Source organism: Bos mutus, chromosome 3, assembly GCF_027580195.1.
Source record: "Bos mutus isolate GX-2022 chromosome 3, NWIPB_WYAK_1.1, whole genome shotgun sequence".
Taxonomy (NCBI): domain Eukaryota; kingdom Metazoa; phylum Chordata; class Mammalia; order Artiodactyla; family Bovidae; genus Bos; species Bos mutus.
Window position 1 is genome coordinate 66,836,553 of NC_091619.1, and position 24,147 is coordinate 66,860,699.

General features: G+C 37.6%; 1 protein-coding gene across 1 annotated transcript in view; it reads right to left on the reverse strand.

The window, feature by feature from the left end:
• Positions 1–4,367: 4,367 nt before the first annotated feature.
• MSH4 (mutS homolog 4) overlaps positions 4,368–24,147 on the reverse strand; it is a 105,075-nt gene continuing 85,295 nt past the window's right edge. Inside the window, exons 18-20 of the mRNA XM_005893467.2 lie at positions 17,204–17,378; positions 10,063–10,151; positions 4,368–7,054 (exon numbers count right to left, since the gene is read on the reverse strand). Coding sequence (XP_005893529.1) covers positions 6,863–7,054; positions 10,063–10,151; positions 17,204–17,378 — 456 coding nt within the window. The 3' untranslated portion in view covers positions 4,368–6,862. The remainder of the gene's footprint in view (positions 7,055–10,062; positions 10,152–17,203; positions 17,379–24,147) is intronic.

The following is a 24,147-nucleotide window of genomic DNA, read 5'->3' on the forward strand; positions in this document are numbered from 1 at the left end:
AAGCTCATGCTTCATGCTTCACCACTAGTAATAAAGTCCTTTGTCTGATCCAGTCTTTTGTCTTCTGACAGCAAACATGACACTATGGGAAACTAAACTGCTAGTTTGCATGTAAGTTGAAAATCTTAGATGCTTCACAGTCCTTGGCAATGAGAATCTGTTCCCTACCTAATCACTGCATTTAGATCATTTCAGTAGCTACTGGCAGACAATATCCATTCTCACTGTCTATCTGCAATCTGGGAACTATCAAAACTTTGACAATTCATAAGAAAAGGGTATTATTTTGGTTTTATAGTAAGATAAAACAATTGTTTAAGTTTCTTAAGAACAGAATAGAAATATCAAAGTAACAATATAATGAGATAACTCGCTTTTCCTCTCCTTTTACTTTTATTCCTTTAAGCGCATCACAGGGTTGAATTATAGAAATACTTATTTATTATACTTAAACCCGTGGACTGCCAGATGTTCAAGCTGGTTTTAGAAAAGGCAGAAGAACCAGAGATCAAATCGCCAACATCCGCTGGATCATCGAAAAAGCAAGAGTTCCAGAAAAACATCTATTTTTGCTTTATTGACTATGCCAAAGCCTTTGACTGTGTGGATCACAATAAACTGTGGAAAATTCTGAAAGAGATGGGAATACCAGACCACCTGACCTGCCTCTTGAGAAACCTGTATGCAGGTCAGGAAGCAACAATTAGAACTGGACATGGAACAACAGACTGGTTCCAAATAGGAAAACTCTATTAGCCTTTGCCCTGCTTCACTGCATATTCCAAGGCCAAATTTGCCTGTTACCCCAGGTGTTTCTTGACTTCCTACTTTTGCATTCCAGTCCCCTATAATGAAAAGGACATCTTTTTTGGGTGTTAGTTCTAAAAGGTCTTGTAGGTCTTCATAGAACTGTTCAACTTCAGTTTCTTCAGCGTTATTGGTTGGGGCACAGGCTTGGATTACTGTGATATTGAATGGTTTGCCTTGGAACAGAGATCATTCTGTCGTTTTTGAGATTGCATCTAAGTACTGCATTTCGGACTCTTTTGTTAACTATGATGGCTACTCCATTTCTTCTAAGAGATTCCTGCCCACAGTAGTAGATATAATGGTCATCTGAGTTAAATTCACCCACCCATTCCAGTCCATCTTAGTTCGCTGATTCCTAGAATGTCGACGTTCACTCTTGCCATCTCCTGTTTGACCACTTTCAATTTGCCTTGATTCATGGACCTAACATTCCAGGTTCCTATGCAATATTGCTCTTTACAGCATTGGACCATGCTTCTATCACAAGTCACATCCACCGCTGGGTATTGTTTTTGCCTTGGCTCCATCCCTTCATTCTTTCTGGAGTTATTTCTCCACTGATCTCCAGTAGCATATTGGGCACCTACTGACCTGGGGGGTTCCTCTTTCAGTATCCTATCATTTTGCCTTTTCCTACTGTTCATGGGGTTCTCAAGGCAAGAAAACTGAAGTGGTTTGCCATTCCCTTCTCCAGTGGGCCACATTCTGTCAGATCTCTCCACCATGATCCATCCATCTTGGGTGGCCCCACACAGCATGGCTTAGTTTCATTGAGTTAGACAAGGCTGTGGTCTCCATGTGATCAGATTGACTAGTTTTCTGTAATTATGGTTTCAGTGTGTCTGCCCTCTGATGCCCTCTCACAACACCTACCATCCTACTTGGGTTTCTCTTACCTTGGATGTGGGGTATCTCTTCATGGCTGGTGATGGACAGGGAGGCCTGGCATGCTGCGATTCATGGGGTCGCAAAGAGTTGGACATGACTAGGCAACTGAACTGAACTGAAATAGGAAAAGGAGTACGTCAAGGCTGTATATTGTCACCCTGCTTATTTAACTTATATGCAGAGTACATCATGAGAAATGCTGGGCTGAATGAAGCACAAGCTGGAATCAAGACTGCCGGGGAAATATCAATAACTTCAGATATGTAGATGACACCACCCTTATCGCAGAAAGTGAAGAAGAACTAAAGAGCATGTTGATAAAAGTGAAAGAGGAGAGTGAAAAAGTTGGCTTAAAGCTCAACATTCAGAAAACTAAGATCATGACATCTGGTCCCATCACTTCATGGCAAATAAATGGGGAAGCAGTGGAAACAGTGGCTGACTTTATGTTTTTGGGCTCCAAAATCACTGCAAATGGTGATTGCAGCCATGAAATTAAAAGACACTTACTCCTTGGAAGGAAAATTATGGCCATAATTTGTACATATTTTAAGCTCATAAATAAATACACAGGAAGTTCAAACAACACACAATACATTCACATTTGAAAATTTTACCAGTAGCATATAAGACAGTTAATTTTTTTGGTTGAAAATACATTATAATATGAAGTAAAAAAAGAATCACCTTTAATCTTTTTTTTTCTTTTGGCCAGGTCATGCAGCTTGCAGAATTTTAGTTCCTTAACCAGGGATCTAATCTGAGAGCCTGCCACTCAGAGGGTTGAGTACCAACCACTGGACCACAAGAGAATTCCCTGAAATTTCTTTCTACTGGAATTATTATTTCTATATTTCTCAACATGGTTGATGGAATCACCACCTAGAATCATATTTAACTCTTCCTTTCTGTATTAATTTGCTAGGGCTGCCATAACAAAGTACACAAACTAGATAGCTTAAAACAACAGCAATTTATTATCTCATAGTTCTGGAGCCAGAAGTCCAAACTGAGGTGTTAGTAGAACCACACTCCCTCTGAAGCCTGTAGGGGAATCCTTCCTTGTCTATTCCTAATTTCTGTTGGTTTCCCAGCAATCTTTGGTATTCCTTGGCTTGTAGATACATCACTCCAATCCTCTGTCTTCACATGGTGTTCTCCGAGTCTCTGTCTTCACATAGTAATCTTATAAGGGCCAATCATATAGGGGCCCACCCTTCTCCAGTATGATCTCATCTTAACTAACTACATTTAAGATGATCCTATTTCCAAATAAGGTCATATTCTGAGGTGTAGGGGGTTAGGATTTAATGCTTCTTTTTCAAAAAGACACACTTCAACCAATAACACCTTTCCCTCACTGAAAAATCAGATAAGTCATGAATCATTAATCTGGTTAATCAGCACAAAATCTCAATATCTTTCAAATCAATGTTTTCTCTACTCCATCATCTCCATTCTCCTCCTTTACGCGCACACACACACACACACACATACACAACCTGTTCTCGCTCCATTCTCACTGTTCTGTCTCCTTTACACACACACACACACACACCTGTTCTCCATTCTCACTGTCACACACACAACACACCGTTCTCACTCCATTCTCACTGTTTCCACTCTTAATCATCAATTCTCTTCTGCACTACTTAAAAGTTTCTTAAACTCTCTCATCTGCTTGGTTTCAACCACACATCTCCAAACCATTTATACTATCACCCAGACGATCTTTCAAAAGGAAAATCTAATCATGTTTTTCCTCTACTACCACCATCCTCTTCTACTCTCCAGCAAACTCTTTTGTCATCTAAAGGAGAAACTATATAAAGCACCTTCTTCAACCTTTTGCCACTCTCATATGCACTCTATCCCCCAGATAAACCAAACTGCTTCTGGTGTCACATCTTTTTGCTTTTACACATGGTGATCCTTAACTAAAATGCTCTCTGTTCCTGAGCACTTGACGTATTTTACTACCCTTAAACTCCCTTGAACCACAAAGAATTGCAAACACTTTTTGGTGCTATTACCCTTCTTATTTTCCTCTACTATTGTACTTATCACATGGTATTCCAACCCGTCTAAGTTTGCTTTTTTCTCTTAACTACACCTGAAGTCTACCTCAAGGTCAGACATCTTTTGTGCACCTAGCACACAGCATGTTGTCTGTTCCATAGTAAATATTATTGAACTAGATTTTTCAGTAGTTTTTTTCTTTTTACAGTAAGACTTACTCTGAAACTTTCGCTTGAAGGGAAACATTTAACATGTTACCAAGAGCCACTAAAAAGCAGCTAAAAAATAATTTTGGAAAAAAGAGTTTTAAAAATCACTGCTTGTGAAAGAATGATCAGAATAACTTTAAAATATCTTAAAAACATTACTCATTGCACATCTATTAGAATGGCTAATATTTTTTAAAAAGCTGACAAGTGCTAAAGAACATGTAGGACAACTGAACCTCTCATACATGGTTGACAAGAACGCAAAATGGTATAAACCCTCTTGGAAAGAGTTTAGCAGCTTCTCTTGAAGTTAAATATATACTTACAATATGACAGAGCCAGTCCACTAAATTAAGTAAATTTTAATAAATTAAAACTTAACACTCACACAAAAATCTGTATCCAAATGTTCATAACAGCTTTATTTGAAATCGTCAAAAACAAAATGCCTAAATGTCCTTCAGTGAGTGAGTGAATAAACCATGGTACATATTCAATACAAACAATGGAATACCAGCTAGCAATGGATAAATTCTAAAGTACATGATGCTCAGTAAAAGAAGCCAGTCTCTAAAGGTCACATGCTACCTAATTGGTAAAAACAAAATTATAGGGAAGAAATCCTTAACCATTCCCAGTGAAGACAGAGATCAGGGAAGAATTTGGCCACAAAGGGCCAGTACTGAGGGATCATCTGGTAGTGACTGAACTGTTCTGCATCTCAATTGTGGTAGTGGTAGTGGTTCCACAAATCCATAAACGTGCCAAAATTCATCAAATTATAGACTTAAATGAAAATTTAATTTTACTGGATGTAAATTTAAAAATAAACAAATACATGTATTACTTCCCAGGCATGAGGGTTAGCTGCCTTTTTCCTCTACTCCCATGTACCTTAGCCCTAGACCTGAGAAAGATTAATTTATGTGAGGAGAAAGGTGGAGCAGACTAAAAAAATGGCTTTGAGGTAGATTATCAAGGAGTTTGCCACAACATTATGAATATTTATCTTAAAAGACTGGATTATGAGATAACAATCTATAATTTTAGAGAAAGACAAAGGTGAAGAGGTATTAAAGAAAGCAAATAGACCTGAAAATTAAAGAATGGATCGTCTCCCTACCTTTCACCTCTGTCCTATAGCACCATGACTTAATAATTCTATCTTCATCTGACTTGCTTTTTCATGTGCTTCTGCTACACACAAAATGATTGAAGAAAAAGCAATTTAATTTTAAGAAGATATAAATCCATTTTTATTTCAGTACTTCAAATCTAAAATAAAAGGGATTAATCAGCTGGCTACAGTTTTCGCATCAAAAGCTCTAAACGATGAACAATTTCTTAAAAGTCTGGTGGAATTTAATTTGGCATTAAATGTAAAGGGGAGCTAATACATCTGAGGAAATGATATCTAGCATATTTAGTATTTTGCACTTGTCTCTGCTGCCTGCTTTTCTTCCACAGCCCTGCTCCCCTTCTGACTTTTATTGCTTCCTCCTTTTCTTCCCTGCCCTCCTAAACAGTGTATGATGCCCTTTAGTTCCTCAATGCCTCCTAGAAACTTGCCACAAGTCTAAATTATCTACCTGCTTTTAGGAATGACCACACAAAATACAATTCATCTCAAAGGCTGTGAATTAAAATGTGGTTATAAAATTCAAATACTGTGGAGCTCTATTTATAAAACATGATAATAGGAAATATAAGTAGTCTAATAGGACATTTAACATATATCTAATGTAAGTCTATGGGGTTGCACAGAGTCAGACACGACTGAAGTGACTTAGCAGCAGCAGCAGTAATGTAAGTACTAACACTAATTTACAGTAATTAAAAAAAAAAAAAAGAATGTGTGTCTTTCAGATTATAACTTTTCAGTATACTTGGCTACTAATATGTACTTAGAATACCGAGAGTTGAATAAAGTCAAAATTATTACATTTTGTAAAATAAAATATGCATATATTAACAAAAATACTTTAAAATTATTTAATAATTTCCCCATTGTTAGGCCTTTGGGTTGAGATTATGTGACTAAGTCTTTTACTGAGATGGAACTGCAGAAATAAGGTGTTTGAGAAGCTCTTTGCAGTTATTGAATAACTGACAGTTTTCCATTTTCTTCTGTCCATTTATAGAATAAACTTTCGGTAAACTCTAAGAGGTGCTGTGAGCCACATGCCTGTGCAAAAACAGTTCTACATAATGTTTCCTTGTGAATCAACAATTAAGGCAAACATATCAATATTATCTTTCTGCTGCCTTGGTTACTCACCTAAAAAGATGGTCAAAAATGAAAATTTGGAAAAGGGAAGGGGTTGGTGAGTAGAAAACAGAACACCTGGCTATTAGGTAACTACTCCTTCCAGAAACACTCTCTGCATTATGAAATACCATTTGCTGAATTTCAACCTTTAGAACTATACTGAATGCCAAAATGAATACTTTAAAACTCTCAATGCTATTCTAACAAACTTCAGATGTATCCAGTGTTGGAATTTGATGGCATTAATTAAGAAATTATTGAATCATAGTAAGAATGTAAAAGAAATATTGGTTCCAAATAAGAGTATAAAAGAAAACCTCACCTAAGTTTCCAGGCCCACAAAGAAAGATTTCTTTTAGCTAAACTATATACGATAACATGTGAAACCATAACTTATAACATGAAGTTTCATAAATGAGAAAAGTGTCACATTAGATTTTTTCTAACATAAAAATCAGTTCTTTAAATAGTTCTCATTTCTTTCTTAAGTTATATATCAAACATTTTCTTATACAGAATATATGGACGATAATGCTGATGTTAATACAATGTAATTTTCAATTAAAATATAAAATTTAGCAAATATTTTCTTTTGCTCACAGGAAAAATGAATTCTAGGTTTCTCATATTAAGACATTATTTCATTAGTATAAGATGTGAATTATTACTATTCTTCAGTCTTTTCTGAATCTTGTTCAGCCCTGGGAAAATCTACTTCATACTTCTTTTTGAGATTACTTAAATATGTTCGTAAACTGTCTGGATCCAATTGAGAGTTTCGAGCAGTTTGAACAAGTCTAGTAGCTAGATGGTACACAGCTCTCTGTCTTTCCATCTCAGGAGCACTCCTTTGGTTTTGCTGTTATTGAAAAAAATATAGATAAAAATTAAAATATGATTCTTATTTTGGCAATATTCTATCTCCTTTCATAGAAATAATTCAATGGCTAACCAATATTTTTGGATAAGTCAGTCCCATCCAACTGCAAATAATATACCGGAAAAAATAAACATTGTTTTGGAGAATAAAATTTCTCATGAGTATTTACGACTTTATGACAGATCCTAATCCTTGAAAACAATTTTTCAATGAAAAAAATCTGCTAAATGGTTCAAGTTTCTCAATACAACACCAAAATGTAATAGAAAATCCACTAGAATTATGTCCTACAAGCACTTTATCATTGAAAAGTTATGGGAAAATAACATTCTGCTAATTACTATGCAGTGTTCATAATTTTAAATGTCACTCAGAGTACTACTCTGCTATCTCCTACTTTAGTTCCCCAGCAGATAAACTGGTGGACAGAATGGGTCATCAGTAAACTGTCCCTCAATAGGGTTCATATATAGAAATTGCTAGAGTCTAAAAGAAAATACTGCTTCAGGGATAAATTACATTTTTTAAAATAAGCAACACAAATAGCTAGTTAAAATTATGCCTTAATTCTTAACAAATTATACTTAAGGATACCCAAGAAATAATGCTTAAAATGGGACTCTTCTAATACTTTGGAGGACCTTTGGATATTCAGTCCTTGAATACCTCCCTTCAGGGTTGGGAGTACAACTAGAAAATTCTTCATTCCCTTTTTTGCCTGAGCTAGATAGAGGAATCAGCATTTTTTCAATCTTTTTATGTAAAGACTTAGTTTCCATCCTCTAAGGGAAATACAATCCTTTCAACTCCTTCTAAATAGCCATGAATTTTAGGTAGCCAGGAACTCCTTCTCTCTCTTACTGTCACTATAGAAAAACTGCATACAACTCCATGAGATAGAACATTGATCCATCCATCTATCTGATATACTGACTGATCAACTATCCATTTATCACTTAAACAACAATTATAGCTATTATTATCTATATTCCAGATCCCATAAATTGTATTTACGACTACAGGGGATACAAAATGTCATCCTGACATGACAATGGAACTCAAAAAGCTCAGTCTTACAGTGAAATATACATGTTTACAAGCAATTGATTAATCATGGAAAGTTCCATAAGGGAGATACAAAATTGTTCAGAGGAAAGAAAGTTCACTTCCAGCTTGGGTCAAGAAAGGCTTCAAAAGGATGGAGTATGGGTAGCCATTCCTTTCTCTAGGTGATCTTTCCAACCCAGAGACCGAACCCAGGTCTCCTACATTACAGGCAGTTTTTTACTGTCTGGGCCACCAGGGAAGCCCCATTTAATATGAATCTTGATGGACAGAAGAGCCTCAAAGGAAAGATATTCCAGATGGAGGAAACAGAGAAAGCAAACATGTTAAAAAATGTGGTACACAAATCAGGTCAAAATGATGAAACGACAAGTAACTCAATGTGGCAGAAATGTAGAAAAGGAAAGGAACCTACTGAGATATAATTAAGAAGAAGAATTCATAGACTCTTAAGCATCCATGGGAGATGTGAAAGTGAAGAGAAGAAAAGGTTTTTCAAAAGATGAGAAATTTAATTTTGGACCTATTGAAGAGAAAATGTAAGTTAAGGTTTTAAGAAGAAATATGGAGAAAAATATACAGATTGAGTCAAAAAGAAATGAAAATGGAGGCTGAGGAAAGGATGAGAATCACCAAGAGTACAGAATTCTAAACAAAGAAATGGTAAAATCTTAGGAATACTTCTATTTGGTAGATGGAATAATAGAAAGCACCAGTGAAGAAGGGAAAGAAGTAATCACCAAAGAAGTAGAAGAATGAGAATTACTCAGTAAAATATTCAGCTAAAGAGAGGTTATATTAATTTTCAGTGGATAAAATTAGCCTGTCTTCAATATATGTTGAGCAGCATCAGGAAATCTAAAAACTGGAAGACTACTGGAGAGGTTGCCCATAACTGGAATTTGGCAAGAAGAACTGTGAAGAACTAGGTAATAAGAGGCTCTTCAGAACTGGACCACTACCAAAATCACTGGTGAAAAATTCCAATGGAATAACTAGGCAAGTAAAGTCATAAGAGCAGTTGAAGTCAAAAGACTGATGAATGTAAAAAAACAAACAAACCAAAAAAACTGAAGGCAGGTTAAGAAAGGGTAAAAGATAAAAGAAAGGTTAATACTGAAGAAAATTTATACTGCACCTACTTTAGTTTACTGAACAGGATGGATTCTTAAAACAATATAAAGCAACCTGATGCAACAACAACAACAAAAAAGATTTCCAAATTTTCAGTTACCAGATATAAATTCAGTGTTGGATCTACTTCTTCCTAGCAAATCACTTAATCTCTGTGAACCTTAGCTGTAAAAATGTAAGTAAAAATGATAACTTTATTATTTATCTTTAATTAAACCTAACTACTTCATGAAAAGTTATGAGGCTTATATATGATAATGGATACAAGAGCTTTGAAAACTATTTTAAAAGATATGAAATGTTGTGCATAGTGTTTTTTTTTTTTTTTTTGGCTGTGCCAAATCTTAATTGCAGCATGTGGAATCTTCAGTGTGGCATGATGGGATCTAGTTCCCTGACTAGGGATCAAGCCCAGGCCCCTACATTGGGAGCGTGGAGCCTTAACCACTGGACCACCAGAGAAGTACTTTGATTTTTATTTTTAATGCTTATTTAAAGAGATTTCTTTTCTTATCATAAAGTCAGTGTAGCAATAAGTACTAGATGAACTGAACTGTTTAACTTTTGTTTCCTATCTTATTAGTAGATTTTCTAGGGACAGTTATAATACATCAAACCAAAAAAGTTTTGAGAAGTAAAAAGGATTTCCTTTATTTAGGAAATAGGTTTTGTTTTAAATGTTTTAATTATTACTTATTATATATTTAGATACAAGACCATAATAAGCATGTATACTACAAGTCTTTTCTTAATTTGAAAAATAATTCTTATTGCTAAAATTTCCTTACCAAAATCTGTCTGGTAATTTGAGTTGTGATGTCTTTGGCATCCAAGACAATTGATGGTGGAAGTGATGACACCTCTGCAGCTTTTAATCCTAAAATTATAAACAATGGGACTTTAGTATTATTACTTGTAGTTTTGCTATGTTTGTTTTAATCAGTATTAATCGTTTCTTCACAGATTTAAACTTCCTTTCTTAGGCATTTAAGAACCACTTACTTCTTAAAATTATGTTTTTCCAAGTTCTGGGTGACAACTTACCAATTATTAGATTTAATTACTTGCTAAGACATGTAAGACAAATTAGAATATCAATTACCTCTCAAGATACCTCTGAGACAGAAAATATGAAAGGGAAAGGAAAAAGGTAATTAGAAAATCAGATAATAGTAATAACATTGAAATTCCAACTACAAATTCAGTTGGTTTATAAGTCAATGGACATAATGGGTTTTGCAGAATAGAAGAAAGTGTAGTCACAGATAAGCTGTGTATTCATATATTTAGTAGATTAATGAGAGAGGGATTTCTCAGAAGTCATAACAGTAGGTGACTACTCCATGGAAATTCAAATACCAGTAATATTCTCATGCTCTTAGATTTTTATTGTATCAGTGTCTCACAGATTTTCTACTTTATGCTAATAGTTTATTTATTGCTTTAGAGGCAATAGAAGCAACATCAACATTTATTTAAAAGTTACTAACTGCTAGGCACTGTGCTAGACAGTTCATATTTGATAATTCATCTAATCCTCACAAATCCACACATATCACCATTTAATAGATAAAGCTGAGGCTTATAAAGATTAAACATCTAATACAAATTAAGTTATACATTTGATTTTGATTTTCCCATTTCAAATAGCAAAGGAAAGATGCTTTTTTTTTTTACTCTCACAAAGAACAGTCATAGCTAAAATAATTTTGGGAAATTTATCTGTAAAAGTCCACTTTGTGGGTCGTCTGCATAGCGGCTCTATAGTGGGGCTAATGGCAACTTTCTCCAAGCGGACTTATGCCATATGCCACGCCTCCCAGGTCTGCTGTAGCCAGAGCCCTTGTCCCTGTGGCAGGTCACTGCTGTCCTATTCTTCCACAGCAGACACTCAAACATTCAAAAAGCATGTCTGGCTCAGTTTCTTGTGAGGTTGCTGCTCCTTTCCCTGGGTTCTGGTGCATACAAGGTTTGTTCACTCCCTCTGAGTCTCTCTGGTGAGTCTGAGATTTGATTTTAAAACATGATTGCATCCCTCCTATCGTCTTGTTGGAGCTTCTACTTTGCCCTTGGACACAGGATATGTTTTTTTGGTGGATCCAACATTCTCCTACAGATGGTTGTTCAGCAACTAGTCGCACTTTCGGTGTACTCGGACGAAAAGATGAGCACAGTTCTTTCCACTCCACTATCTTCAGTTCAGTACAGTTCAGTCGCTCAGTCGTGTCCAACTCTTTGCAACACCATGAACTGCAGCACACCAGGCCTCCCTGTCCATCATGAACTCCCGGAACCTACCCAAACGCATGTCCACTGAGTCGGTGATGCCATCCGACCATCTCATCCTCTGTCATCCCCTTCTCCTCCTGCCCTCAATCTTTCCCAGCATCAGGGTCTTTTCAAATAAGTCAGCTCTTTGCATCAGGTGGCCAAAGTATTGGTGCTTCAGCTTCAGCATCAGTCCTTCCAGTGAACACCCAGGACTGATTTCCTTTAGGATGGACTGGTTGGATCTCCTTGCAGTCCAAGGGACTCTCAAGAGTCTTCTCCAACACCACAGTTCAAAAGCATCAATTCTTCGGTGCTCAGCTTTCTTCACAGTCCAACTCTCACATCCATACATGACTACTGGAAAAACCATAGCCTTGATTAGATGGACCTTTGTTGACAAAGTAATGTCTCTGCTTTTCTTTTTTTTTAATTTATTTATTTTAATTGGAGGCTAATTACTTTACAATATTGTATGGGTTTTGCCATACATCAACATGAATCTGCCACAGGTATACACGTGTTCCCCATCCTGAACCCCCCTCCCACCTCCCTCCCCATACCATCCCTCTGGGTCATCCCAGTGCACCAGCCCCAAGCATCCTGTATCATGCATTGAACCTGGACTGGCAATTCGTTTCATATATGATATTATACATGTTTCAATGCCATTCTCCCAAATCATCCCACCCTCTCCCTCTCCCACAGAGTTCAAAAGACTGTTGTATACATCTGTGTCTCTTTTGCTGTCTTACATACAGGGTTATTGTTACCATCTTTCTAAATTCCATATATATGCGTTAGTATACTGTATTGGTGTTTTCTTTCTGGCTTACTTCACTCTGTATAATAGGCTCCAGTTTCATCCACCTCATTAGAACTGATTCAAATGTATTCTTTTCAATGGCTGAGTAATACTCCATTGTGTATATGTACCACAGCTTTCTTATCCATTCAATGTCTCTGCTTTTTAATATGCTGTCTATGTTGGCCATAACATTCCTTCTAAGGAGTAAGTGTCTTTCAATTTCACGGCTGAAATAACCATCTGCAGTGATTTTGGAGCCCAAAAAAATAAAGTCAGCCACTGTTTCTACTGTTTCCCCATCTATATGCCATGAAGTGATGGGACCGAATGCCATGATCTTAGCTTTCTGAATGTTGAGCTTTAAACCAACTTTTTCACTCTCCTCTTTCACTTTTATCAAGACGCTCTTTAGTTCTTCACTTTCTACCATAAGGGTGGTGTCATCTGCATATTTGAGGTTACTGATATTTCTCCCAGCAATCTTGATTCCAGCTTGTGCTTCATCCAGCCCAGCATTTCTCATGATATACTCTGCCACTATCTTAGATTTAGATTATACCAAAGAAGTTCTTGTACTGTTGCACAGTTCTAGGGCTCACAACAGATTTCCCAACCTGGGAACCTGGCAAAGGGCCTGAGAACCCTGAGGGAATTTGACTTTGAAGGGATTTGATAACAAAACTTCCAAAGGACTGGGGAAACAGACTCTTCAAGGGCACAACAAAACCTTGTGTACACCAGGACCCAGGAGACAGGAGCAGTGACCCCACAAGAGGCTGAACCAGACTTGCCTGTGAGTGTCCAGAAGTCTCTGATGGAGGTGTGGGTTGACAGTGGCCTGCCAAGGGTCAGGAGCACTGACCACAACAGTCCTGGGAGCTGCATTGTACTGGGGTAAGTCCTTTGAAGGAGGTCACCATTACCACCATTACTCCTGCAATAGTTTGGCCTGAGGCCAAACTACAGGGAGGGACCACAACCACACCACATCAGCAGAAAATTGGATTAAAGATGTACTGAGGATGGTCCCACCCATCAGAGCAAGACCCAGTTTTCCACACAGGGGGTCCCTCCCATCAGGAAGTTTCCATAAACCTCTTATCCTCATCCATCAGAGGGCAGATAGAATGAAAACCACAGTCACAGGAAACTAACCAAACTGGTCACATGGATCACAGACTTGTCTAACTCAATGAAACTATGAGCCATGCTATGTAGAGCCACTCAAGACAGACAGGTCATGCTGGGGAGTTCTGATAAAATGTGGTCCACTGGAGAAGGGAACAGCAAACCATTTAAGCATTCTTGCCTTCACATCCCATGAACAGTATGAAAAGGCAAATATATGACACTGAAAGATGAACTCCCCAGGTCAGTAGGGCCCACTATGGTACTGGAGAAGAGTGAGAAATAGCTCCAGAAGGAATAAAGAGGCTGAGTCAAAACAGAAACAACACCCAGTTGTGGGTGTGTCTAGTGGTGAAACTAAGTCTAATGCTGTAAAGAACAATATTGCTTAGGAATCTGGAATGTTAGGTCTGTGTTTCCAGGTAAATTGGAAGTGGTCAAACAGGAGCTGGCAAGAGTGAACATCGACATTTTAGCAATCAGTGAACTAAAATGGAGTGGAAAGGGTGAATTTAATTCAGATGAACATTACATCTAGTACTGTGGTGAAGAATCCCTTAGAAGAAATAGAGTAGCCCTCATAGTCAACAAGAGTCCAAAATGCAGTACTAGGGTGCAATCTTAAAAATGACAGAATGATCTCTGTTCATTTCCAAGGCAAATGATTCAATATCACAGTAATCCAAGTCTTTGCCCCAACCACTAATGCCAAGGAAGCTGAAGTTGAGTAGTTCTATGAAGACCTACAAGACCTTCTAGAACTAACACCCAAAAAAGATGTCCTTTTCATTATAGGGGACTAGAATGCAAAAGTAGGATGTCAAGAGATACCTGGGTAACAGACAAGTTTGGCCTTGGAGTACAAAATGAAGCAGGGCAAAGGTTAACAGAGTTTTGCTAAAAGAAAGCACTGGTCATAGCAAACACCCTCTTCCAACAAAACAAGAGACGACTCTACACAGGAAAATCACCAGATGGTTAATACCAAAATCAGACTGATTATATTCTTTGTCGCTGAAGATGGAGAAGCTCCATACAGTTAGCAAAAACAAGACCAGGAGCTGACTGTGGCTCAGATCATGAATTCTTTATTCCAAAATTCAGAGTTAAATTGAAGATAGTAGGGAAAAATCACTAACCATTTGAGTATGACCTAAATGAAATCCCTTACAATTATACAGTGGAAGTGACAAACAGATTCAAAGGATCAGATCTGGTAGACAGATTGCCTGAAGAACATTATATAGGAGGTGGTGATCAAAATCATTCCCAAGAAAAAGAAATGCTAAAAGGCAAAATGGTTATCTGAGGATGTCTTACAAATAGCTGAGAAAAGAAGAGAATTGAAAGGCAAAGGAGGAAAGGAAAGATATACCCATCTGAATGCAGAGTTCCAAAGAATAGCAAGGAGAGATTAGAAAGCCTTCCTCAGTGATCAATGCAAAGAAATAGAGGAAAACAACAGAATGGGAAAGACTAGAGATCTCTTTAAGAAAATGAGAGATACCAAGGGTGCATTTTGTGCAAAGATAGGCACAATAAAGGACAGAAATGGTATGGACCTAACAGAAGCAGACGATATTAAGAAGAGGTGGCAAAAATACATAAAAAACTACACAAAAAAGATCTTAATGACCCAGATAACCACAATGGTGTCATCGCTCACCTAGAGGAAGCATGTTGGAGTGCGAAGCCAAGTGGGCCTTAGGAAGCATCACTACAAACAACGCTAGTGGAGGTGATGGAATTACAGCTGAGCTATTTCAAATCCTGAAAGATGATGCTGTGAGAGTGCTGTACTCAATATGCCAGCAAATTTGGAAAACTCAGCAGTGGCCATAAGACTGGAAAAGGTCAGTTTTCCTTCCAATCCCAAAGAAGGGCAGTGCCAAAGAATGTTCAAACTACAACACAATTGCACTCATCTCACATGCTAGCAAAGTAATGCTCAAAATTCTCCAAGCTAGGTTTCAATAGTACGTGAACCAAGAACTTCCAGATGTTCAAGTTGGATTTAGAAAAGGCAGAGGAACCAGAGATCACATTGCCAACATCCACTAGATGATAGAAAATGCAAGAGAATTCCACAAAAACATCGACTTCTGCTTCATTGACCAGGCTAAAATCTTTGTGTGGATCACAACAAACTGTGGAAAATTCTGAAAGATATGGGAATACCAGACCACCTTACATGCCTCCTGAGAAATCTGTATGCAGGTCAAGAAGCAGCAGCTAGAACCAGACATGGAACAACGGACTGGTTCCAAATTGGGAAAGGAGTACATAGAAGCTGTATATTGTCTCCCTGCTTATTTAACTTTTATGCAGAGTAAATCACATGAAATGCTGGGCTGGATAAAGCACAAGCTGGAATCAAGATTGCCAGAAGAAACAGCAATAACCTCAGATATGCAGATGACACACCCTAGTGGAAGAAAGTTGAGAGGAACTAAAGACCGTCTTGATGACAGAGAAAGACGAGAGTGAAAAAGCTGGCTTAAAATTCAACATTCAGAAAACGAAAATCATGGCATCTGGTCACATCACTTCTTGGCAAATAGATGGGGAAACAATGGGAACAGTGAGAGACTTTATTTTCTTGGGCTCCAAAATCACTGCAGATGGGCACAGAAGCCATGAAATTAAAATACATTTGCTCCTTGGAAGAAAAGCTATGACAAACCTAGACAGCATGTTAAAAAGCAGAAACATTATTTTGCCAACAAAGGTCTGTATAGTCAAAGCTATGGTTTTTCAGTAGTCATGTATGAATGTGAGAGTTGGACCATAAAGGCTGAGCACCGAAGAATTAATATTTTTGAACTGTGGTGTTGGAAAAGACTGATAGTTCCCTGGACTGCAAGGATATCAAACCGGTCAATCCCTAAAGGAAATCAATCCCAAATATTCATTGGAAGGACTAATGCTGAAGCTGAAGCTCCAATACTTTGGCCACCTGATGAGAAGAGCCAACTCACTAGAAAAGACCCTGATGCTAGGAAAGACTGAAGGCAGGAGGAAAAGGGGATGATAGTGCACGAGATGGTTGGATGGCATCACCGACTCAGTGGACATGAGTTTGAGCAAGCTCCAGGAGATGGTGAAGGACAGGGAAGCCTGGTGTGCTGCAGTCCATAGTTCATGAAGAGTCAACATGACTGAGTGACTGAACAACAAATATAAAAGTCAATTGAAAATTCCCTGAATCTGTCAACTTTACATGTATCATAATGATTTAGATAGAAAATATCTAACCAATTTTATGAACACACATAATTTGGTAACACATTCCATTTTAAGACTTAAGATTTAATTATCAAGTTCTCCAAATTTGAAGAGGAAGGACCTTGTTACTAAAAGAGTGTCTAAGAAATATATAATTTCCAATTCAGTATATAACATTCAAGTACAACTAAATTACATTTTCCTAAGTATAGAAACTATACTTCTGGGGCTCCCATGTATTATAATTCTACATAGTTACTGTTAATATGTTTTTGAAACAAGCTTAATACATAAAAATGTGAATTTGACATAGAAAATACAGTCTTAGAGCATATAAGCATTCAAAAGAATGAAAGATAAAATTGCTTAGACTGATAGTCAAATAAACAGGAAAGAAAGTTTATCTTATGAGAATAAATAGTATTTCAGCATATACACACATTTATATACACAGATATATATATATATAGTATACAAATATAAAATTTTTATAAGCATACCATAATTTTTTTCTTCTGTGAGTCCCTTAGAAAGTTTGTAGGTATACAAGATTGCTTCTTTATTTCTTGAAGTGTTCTTTACATGTTGAACTTCAAAATGCATGTTTTCTACATTAGGATACAGAACATCTATCTGGCACAGTTCCAGGAAATGTGTAGCAAACAGTGTAAATGCCTAAAATATATAATGAATATCAGCATTTTTAAATGCACTAGAAAATTTTAACTATTTAAACATAAAATTTATTTTAACTTATTAAGTAGCTTCACAGAAATGTAATGAAACTGGTGAACTTTGAGGCTAACATGGTCAACTCATCTTAAAATATTTTGAAATTTTATATTCAATGAGGGAAATATTTATTATGTTTATAGAAACACATGTATGTTACATTATGGAAAAGAGGACAAATGCAAAAATCCTAAAAGAAAGAATCTGAAGATATTTAAAGGATGTTTACCAGAAATATAGCTATTAACTGAGGTAATCATTTATTAGAGAAGTTACCCACAAACAAAATCATAACATTTCCCTCACTTTAAAAAAACTTTACCTTAAAAGTAGATTCCTCCCATATATAAGCAGTTTAGGGAAAGTGAAATCAGTGGATTATCTTAGGTATTTGAAACTGCATAGGTTTTTGCTTTTATATTTGCATTATGTTAGGGTTAGGTACTTATACAGGGGGAAAAAAAGGTTGAGAACACTGCTTAGTACAATGATTCTTCAAGTTTAGTAATCCCCTGGGGAGCTTGTTAAAGATGCAAATTATTGATGCTTATCCCCCTCACATTCTCAATCAGCAACTGTAATTTAGGGCCCCAGGAAATTGCATTTTCTCTAAGCACTCTAGGTGATTTTGATGGAGATGGTTCAAGTGACTTAAGACCAGCACAGTGGCTTCCTGCCCTGTGTCCAGAGTTACTGAGGCAGATATGACTAATTATGTTTTAAGACACCAGTGAGAAATAAAATATAAGATTAGTGGAAAATTTAAACAGTAAAACATTAAAAAGAAAATATTTGACTGGCAAATGACTATCAGTTATGGAAAGCAGTTAGCAAGGTTTTGTATATGACAGAAAAATATGTAATAAATCTCAACTATTAAGCAAATCAAAGGGGGTATAAAACAAACAAAGTTTATAAAGCAACAGGAAAATTATTTCTTAGAAATTTATTTTTGGCTGTGTTGGGTCTCCATTGCTGCCTATGGGCTTTCTCTAGTTATGGTGAGTGGGAGCTGCTCTCCAGTTGCTGTGCATGGGCTTCTCATTGCAGTGGCTTCTCTTGTTTCAGAGTATGGGCTCTAGTGTGCATAGGCTCAGTAGGTGCAGCGCACGGGCTAGTTATCTTGCAGCATGTGGAATATTCCCAGACCAGGGATCGAACCCATGCTCCCTGCACTGGCAGTCAGATTCTTAACCACTAGAAAACCAGGCTAGTCCCAAGAAAATATTTAGAAACCCAGTAAACTATTTAGAAGCTAGAGACGATGTTCACAATAACTATTATATCCTCAAATTTTACGCCTGCATACTCAGTTGCTCAATCGTGTCCAACTGTTTGTGACCCCAGGGACTGTAGCCCTTCAGGATCCTCTGTCCATGGAATTTTCCAGGCAAGAATACTGGAGTGGGTTGCCCTTTCCTACTCCAGAGGATCTTCCCAACCCAGGGATCAAACCCACATCTTTTGTGTCTCCTGCACTGGCAGGTGGATTCTTTACCACTGTGCCACCTGGGAGGCCCATACTATTAATGAGATACATGCAAATTAAAGAAATTTTGAAGTATCATCTTATATATACTATAATATCTTTTTTTATTAAGACAGTAAATTTAGTTCCCTCATCATAGCTGATAGCATTATAAACTGCAACAGCCCTTTGGAAAGTAGCACTGTGGGCTGTTTAATCAGACCCCCTGGCTTTATCACCTGAACTTTGCTGCCTGCTCTAAAGAATACACAGAAGAACTGTACAAAAAAGATCTTCATGACCAAGATAATCACGATGGTATGATCACTCACCTAGAGCCAGACATCCTGGAATGTGAAGTCAAGTGGGCCTTAGAAAGCATCACTATGAACAAAGCTAGTGGAGGTGATGGAATTCCAGTGGAGCTATTTCAAATCCTGAAAGATGACGCTGTTAAAGTGCTGCACTCAATATGCCAGCAAATTTGGAAAACTCAGCAGTGGCCACAGGACTGGCAAAGGTCAGTTTTCATTCCAATCTCAAAGAAAGGCAATGCTAAAGAATGCTCAAACTACCACACAATTGCACTCATCTCACACACTAGTAAAGTAATGCTCAAAATTCTCCAAGCCAGGCTTCAGCAGTATGTGAACTGTGAACTTCCAGATGTTCAAGCTGGTTTTAGGAAAGGCAGAGGAAACAGATCAAATTGCCAACATCCACTGGATCATCAAAAAGGCAAGAGAGTTCCAGAAAAACATCCATTTCTGCTGTATTGACTATGCCAAAGTCTTTGACTGTGTGGATCACAATAAACTGTGGAAAATTCTGAAAGAGATGGGAATACCAGACCACCTGACCTGCCTCTTGAGAAACCTATATGCAGGTCAGGAAGCAGCAGTTCGAACTGGACATGGAACAACAGACTGGTTCCAAATAGGAAAAGGAGTACATCAAGGTTGCATATTGTCACCCTGCTTATTTAACTTAAATGCAGAGTAAATCATGAGAAACGCTGGGCTGGAAGAAGCACAAGCTGGAATCAAGATTGCCGGGAGAAATATCAGTAACCTCAGATATGCAGATGACACCACCGTTATGGCAGAAAGTGAAGAACTAAAAAGCCTCTTGATGAAAGTGAAAGAGGAGAGTGAAAAAGTTGACTTAAAGCTTAACATTCAGAAAACTAAGATCATGGCATCTTGTCCCATCACTTCATGGGAAATAGATGGGGAAACAGTGGAAAGTGTCAGACTTTATTTTTTGGGGCTCCAAAATCACTGCAGATGATGATTGCAGCCATGAAATTAAAAGACGCTTACTCCTTGGAAGGAAAGTTATGACCAACCTAGATAGCAACTGAAAAGCAGAAACATTACTTTGCCAACAAAGGTCCATTTAGTCAAGGCTATGGTTTTTTCCAGTGGTCATGTATGGATGTGAGAGTTGGACTGTGAAGAAAGCTGAGTGCCGAAGAATTGATGCTTTTGAACTGTGGTGTTGGAGAAGACTCTTGAGAGTCCCTTGGACTGCAAGGAGATCCAACCAGTCATTCTAAAGGAGATCAGCCCTGGGATTTCTTTGGAGGGAATGATGCTGAAGCTGAAACTCCAGTACTTTGGCCACCTCGTGGGAAGAGTTGACTCATTGGAAAAGACTCTGATGCTGGGAGGGATTGAGGGCAGAAGGAGAAGGGGATGACAGAGGATGAGATGGCTGGATGGCATCACTGACTCGATGGATGTGAGTCTAAGTGAACTCTGGGAGTTGGTGATGGACAGGGAGGCCTGGTATGCTGCGATTCATGGGGTCACAAAGAGTTGGACACAACTGAGCGACTGAACTGAACTGAACTGAACTGAGCTTGATCTCCAAGCTGTCCAAGGGACTCTCAAGAATCTTCTCCAGAACCACAATTCGAATACATCAATTCTTCAGCACTCAGCCTTCTTTATGGTCCAACTCTCATATTCATACATGACTACTGGAAAAACCATAGCTTTGACTATACGGACTTTTGTCAGCAGAGTGATGTCTCTGCTTTTTAAGACTGTCTAGGTTTGTCATAGCTTTTCTTCCGAGGAGCAAGTGTCTTTTAATTTCATGGCTGCAGTCACTGTCTTCAGTGATTTTGGAGCCCAAGAAAATAAAGTCTGTCACCGGTTCCAGTTTTTCCCCATCTATTTGCCAAGAAGTGATGGAACCAGATGCCATAATCTTAGTTTTTTAAATGGTGAGTCTTAAGCCAGCTTTTTCACTCTGCTCTTTTACCCTCATCAAAGACTCCTGAGTTCCTCTTTGCTTTTTGCCATTAGAGTGGTACCATCTGCATATCTGAGGTCACTGATATTTCTCCCAGCAATCTTGATTGCAGCTTGTGCTTCCTCCAGCCTGGCCTTTCACATAATGTGCTCTGCATATAAGTTAAATAATCAGGGTGATAATATACAACCTTGACATACTACTTTCCCAATTTTGGACTAGTCTGTTGTTCCATGCCTGGTTCTAACTGTTGCTTTTTATACTGTATACAGGTTTCTCAGGAGACAGGTAAGGTGATCTGGTATTCCTATATCTTAAGAATTTTTCACTGTTTGTTATGATCCAGAGTCAAAGACGTAGCATAGTCAATGAAGCAGAAGCAGATTTTTTTTTTTTTAATTCCCTTGCTTTTTCTATGATCCAGGAACAGTACTGGTGGCTTCCATTTGTTCTCTCCTACCATAATAGTCCTCATTTCACAAAGTCATTTTCCTTGTTTCTTGTAAGTGATTGATTAAGAGTATCCATGATGATATTTTGCACATTTGTACTGGTAGATTACACTATGAACTATCAGTACCTTCTCCACTACTGGAAATGGAGTCATTAGTATTACAATCTAATAAGATTAGAAAGTCAATTCCTGAAAGTCTAGAACAGACTCAAAACATTCATTCTTAAATATTTGTTCCCCTAGAACCACTCTTGATAACAATCTGTATAAGGGTTCTCCAGAGAAACAGAATTAACAGGATGTGTGTGTGTGTGTGTATCTGTCTGTAGAGAGAAAGAAAAAAGATTCACTATAAGGAATGGGCTCACATGATTATGGAGACTGACAAGTCCCCACATCTGCAATCATCAAACTGGAGATTCAGGAAAGCTAATGATGTCATTCTGCTCCATGTCTAAAGGCCTGAAAACCAGGGGAGCCAAATGTGTAGTTCTAGTCTAAATGTTAGTAAACTCAAAACCCATAAAGAGCTGATGTTTCAGTTCAAGACCAAAGGCAGGAAAGAACTGATGTCCCAGATCAGAAGCAGTCAGGCAGGAGTTTTCCTCATACTCTAGAGGGTCAATTTTTTTCTTGTATTCAGGCCTTCAACTAGGCCCCACTCAAAAGTGACTGGATAGGACCCACTCACATTAGAAAGGGCAATCTGATTTACTCATTCTACTATTAATTCAAATACTAATGTCATCCAGCAACACCCTCACAGATACACCCAGAAAAAAAAAATGTTTGACCAAATGTCTGGGTACTCCATAGTCCTGTCAAGCTGACATATAAAATTAAGCATCATTATTACTAATTAGCTTTTACTCTCAGTAAGTAATATATATATCTTATTTATATCTGAAATTCTTATCAACTGAAATAGATTCAGAATTACAAAGGCTAATGTTATCTATGAATATTAGTTTTAACTTATCACATAACTTTGTTCAAGTATGAAACAAGATTGTTTTTCAAAGAAGAATGAAAAGAGACTTTTAAAAATTTATTTATTTTTGCTATACGAGGGCTTTCTCTAATTGTGGTAAGCAGGAGCTACTCTTTAGTTGCAGTGCATGGGCTTCTCATTGCGGTGGCTTCTCTTTTTACAGAGTATGGACCCTGGAGCACAACAGGCTCAGTAGTTGTGGTGCCCAGGTTTAGCTGCTCCATGGCTTGTAGGATCTTCCCAGGCCAGGTGTTAAACCTTTGTCCCCTGCATTGGCAGGTGGATTCTTAACCACTAACCCACCACATAAGTCCCAAAAGAAAAATCTTTTAAAAGAAAAAAAAAAGTTTGAAAGGGGAGGATTCCCTGGTGATCCAGTGGTTAGGCCCATACCACTAGTCCACTGCAGGGGCCATGGGTTCCATCCCTGGTCAGGGAACTGATTCCACATACTACACTGGGTGCCCAAAGTTTTAAAAATAAAAATAATAATAAATGTTTAAAAAAAGAAAACAAAGGCAAAAAAGATTTTTCTCATTCTATATATACTAAATCACTGTGGGCTCTTACTTAAGGAACAGAAACTCATCTTAGGAATATTCTAAGCTACTTTAATTATATAAAAATATTTTTAAGCTTTTTCATACCAATATATATTTTGATTATCTAAAACACTGTTTTACAAATTACCTTAATAACAGAGCAAAATTCATAGTCTGTTTTACACAGCTGATTTATGAAAAAAACATTTTTTCTAAAGGAATGAAATCTTAAGTAAAGATTTTCCATAAAGTGACTTCAGATGCCTGCTGCTGTTGCTAAGTCACTTCAGTCGTGTCTGACTCTGTGTGACCCCATAGACGGCAGCCCACCAGGGTTCCCTGTCCCTAGGATTCTCCAGGCAAGAACACTGGAGTGGGTTGCCATTTCCTCCTCCAATGCAGGAAAGTGAAAGTGAAAGTGAAGTTGCTCAGTCGTGTCCGACTCTTAGAGACCCCATGGACTGCAGCCTACCAGGCTCTTCCGTCCATGGGATTTTCCAGGCAAGAGTACTGGAGTGGGGTGCCACTGCCTTCTCCGATGCCTCATTTACTTCATATTGTGATATTGCAGTCAATGTTATTACACATGGAGTCAACTGAAATGTCTTCATGTTTTGCTATTTAATTTGATTAAAGCCAAGTGACTAGTTCTGATATTATTGTTAATTCTTGATTTCTTTCCTTTCTATATCATGACTATTATAGTAACTGTTTCTGCTTCCATCAGAAATAAAGTAACAAAAATACAAATGCTATGGTATGTTTTTTTTTACCTACATGGTTTAAAGAGCTATCCACAGGTGCCTATAAAATTCACTTGTGATAAATCTATAATGGATACATTAAAAAAAGACTCAACACAATTATTTACCATTGCCAAGGTATGGAAACAACGCGTATCCATCAATAGATGAATGGATAAAGAATATGTGAGATATTTATATATATGTGTGTGCGTGTGTGCTATGTGTACAAATATATAAATGAATACTTCA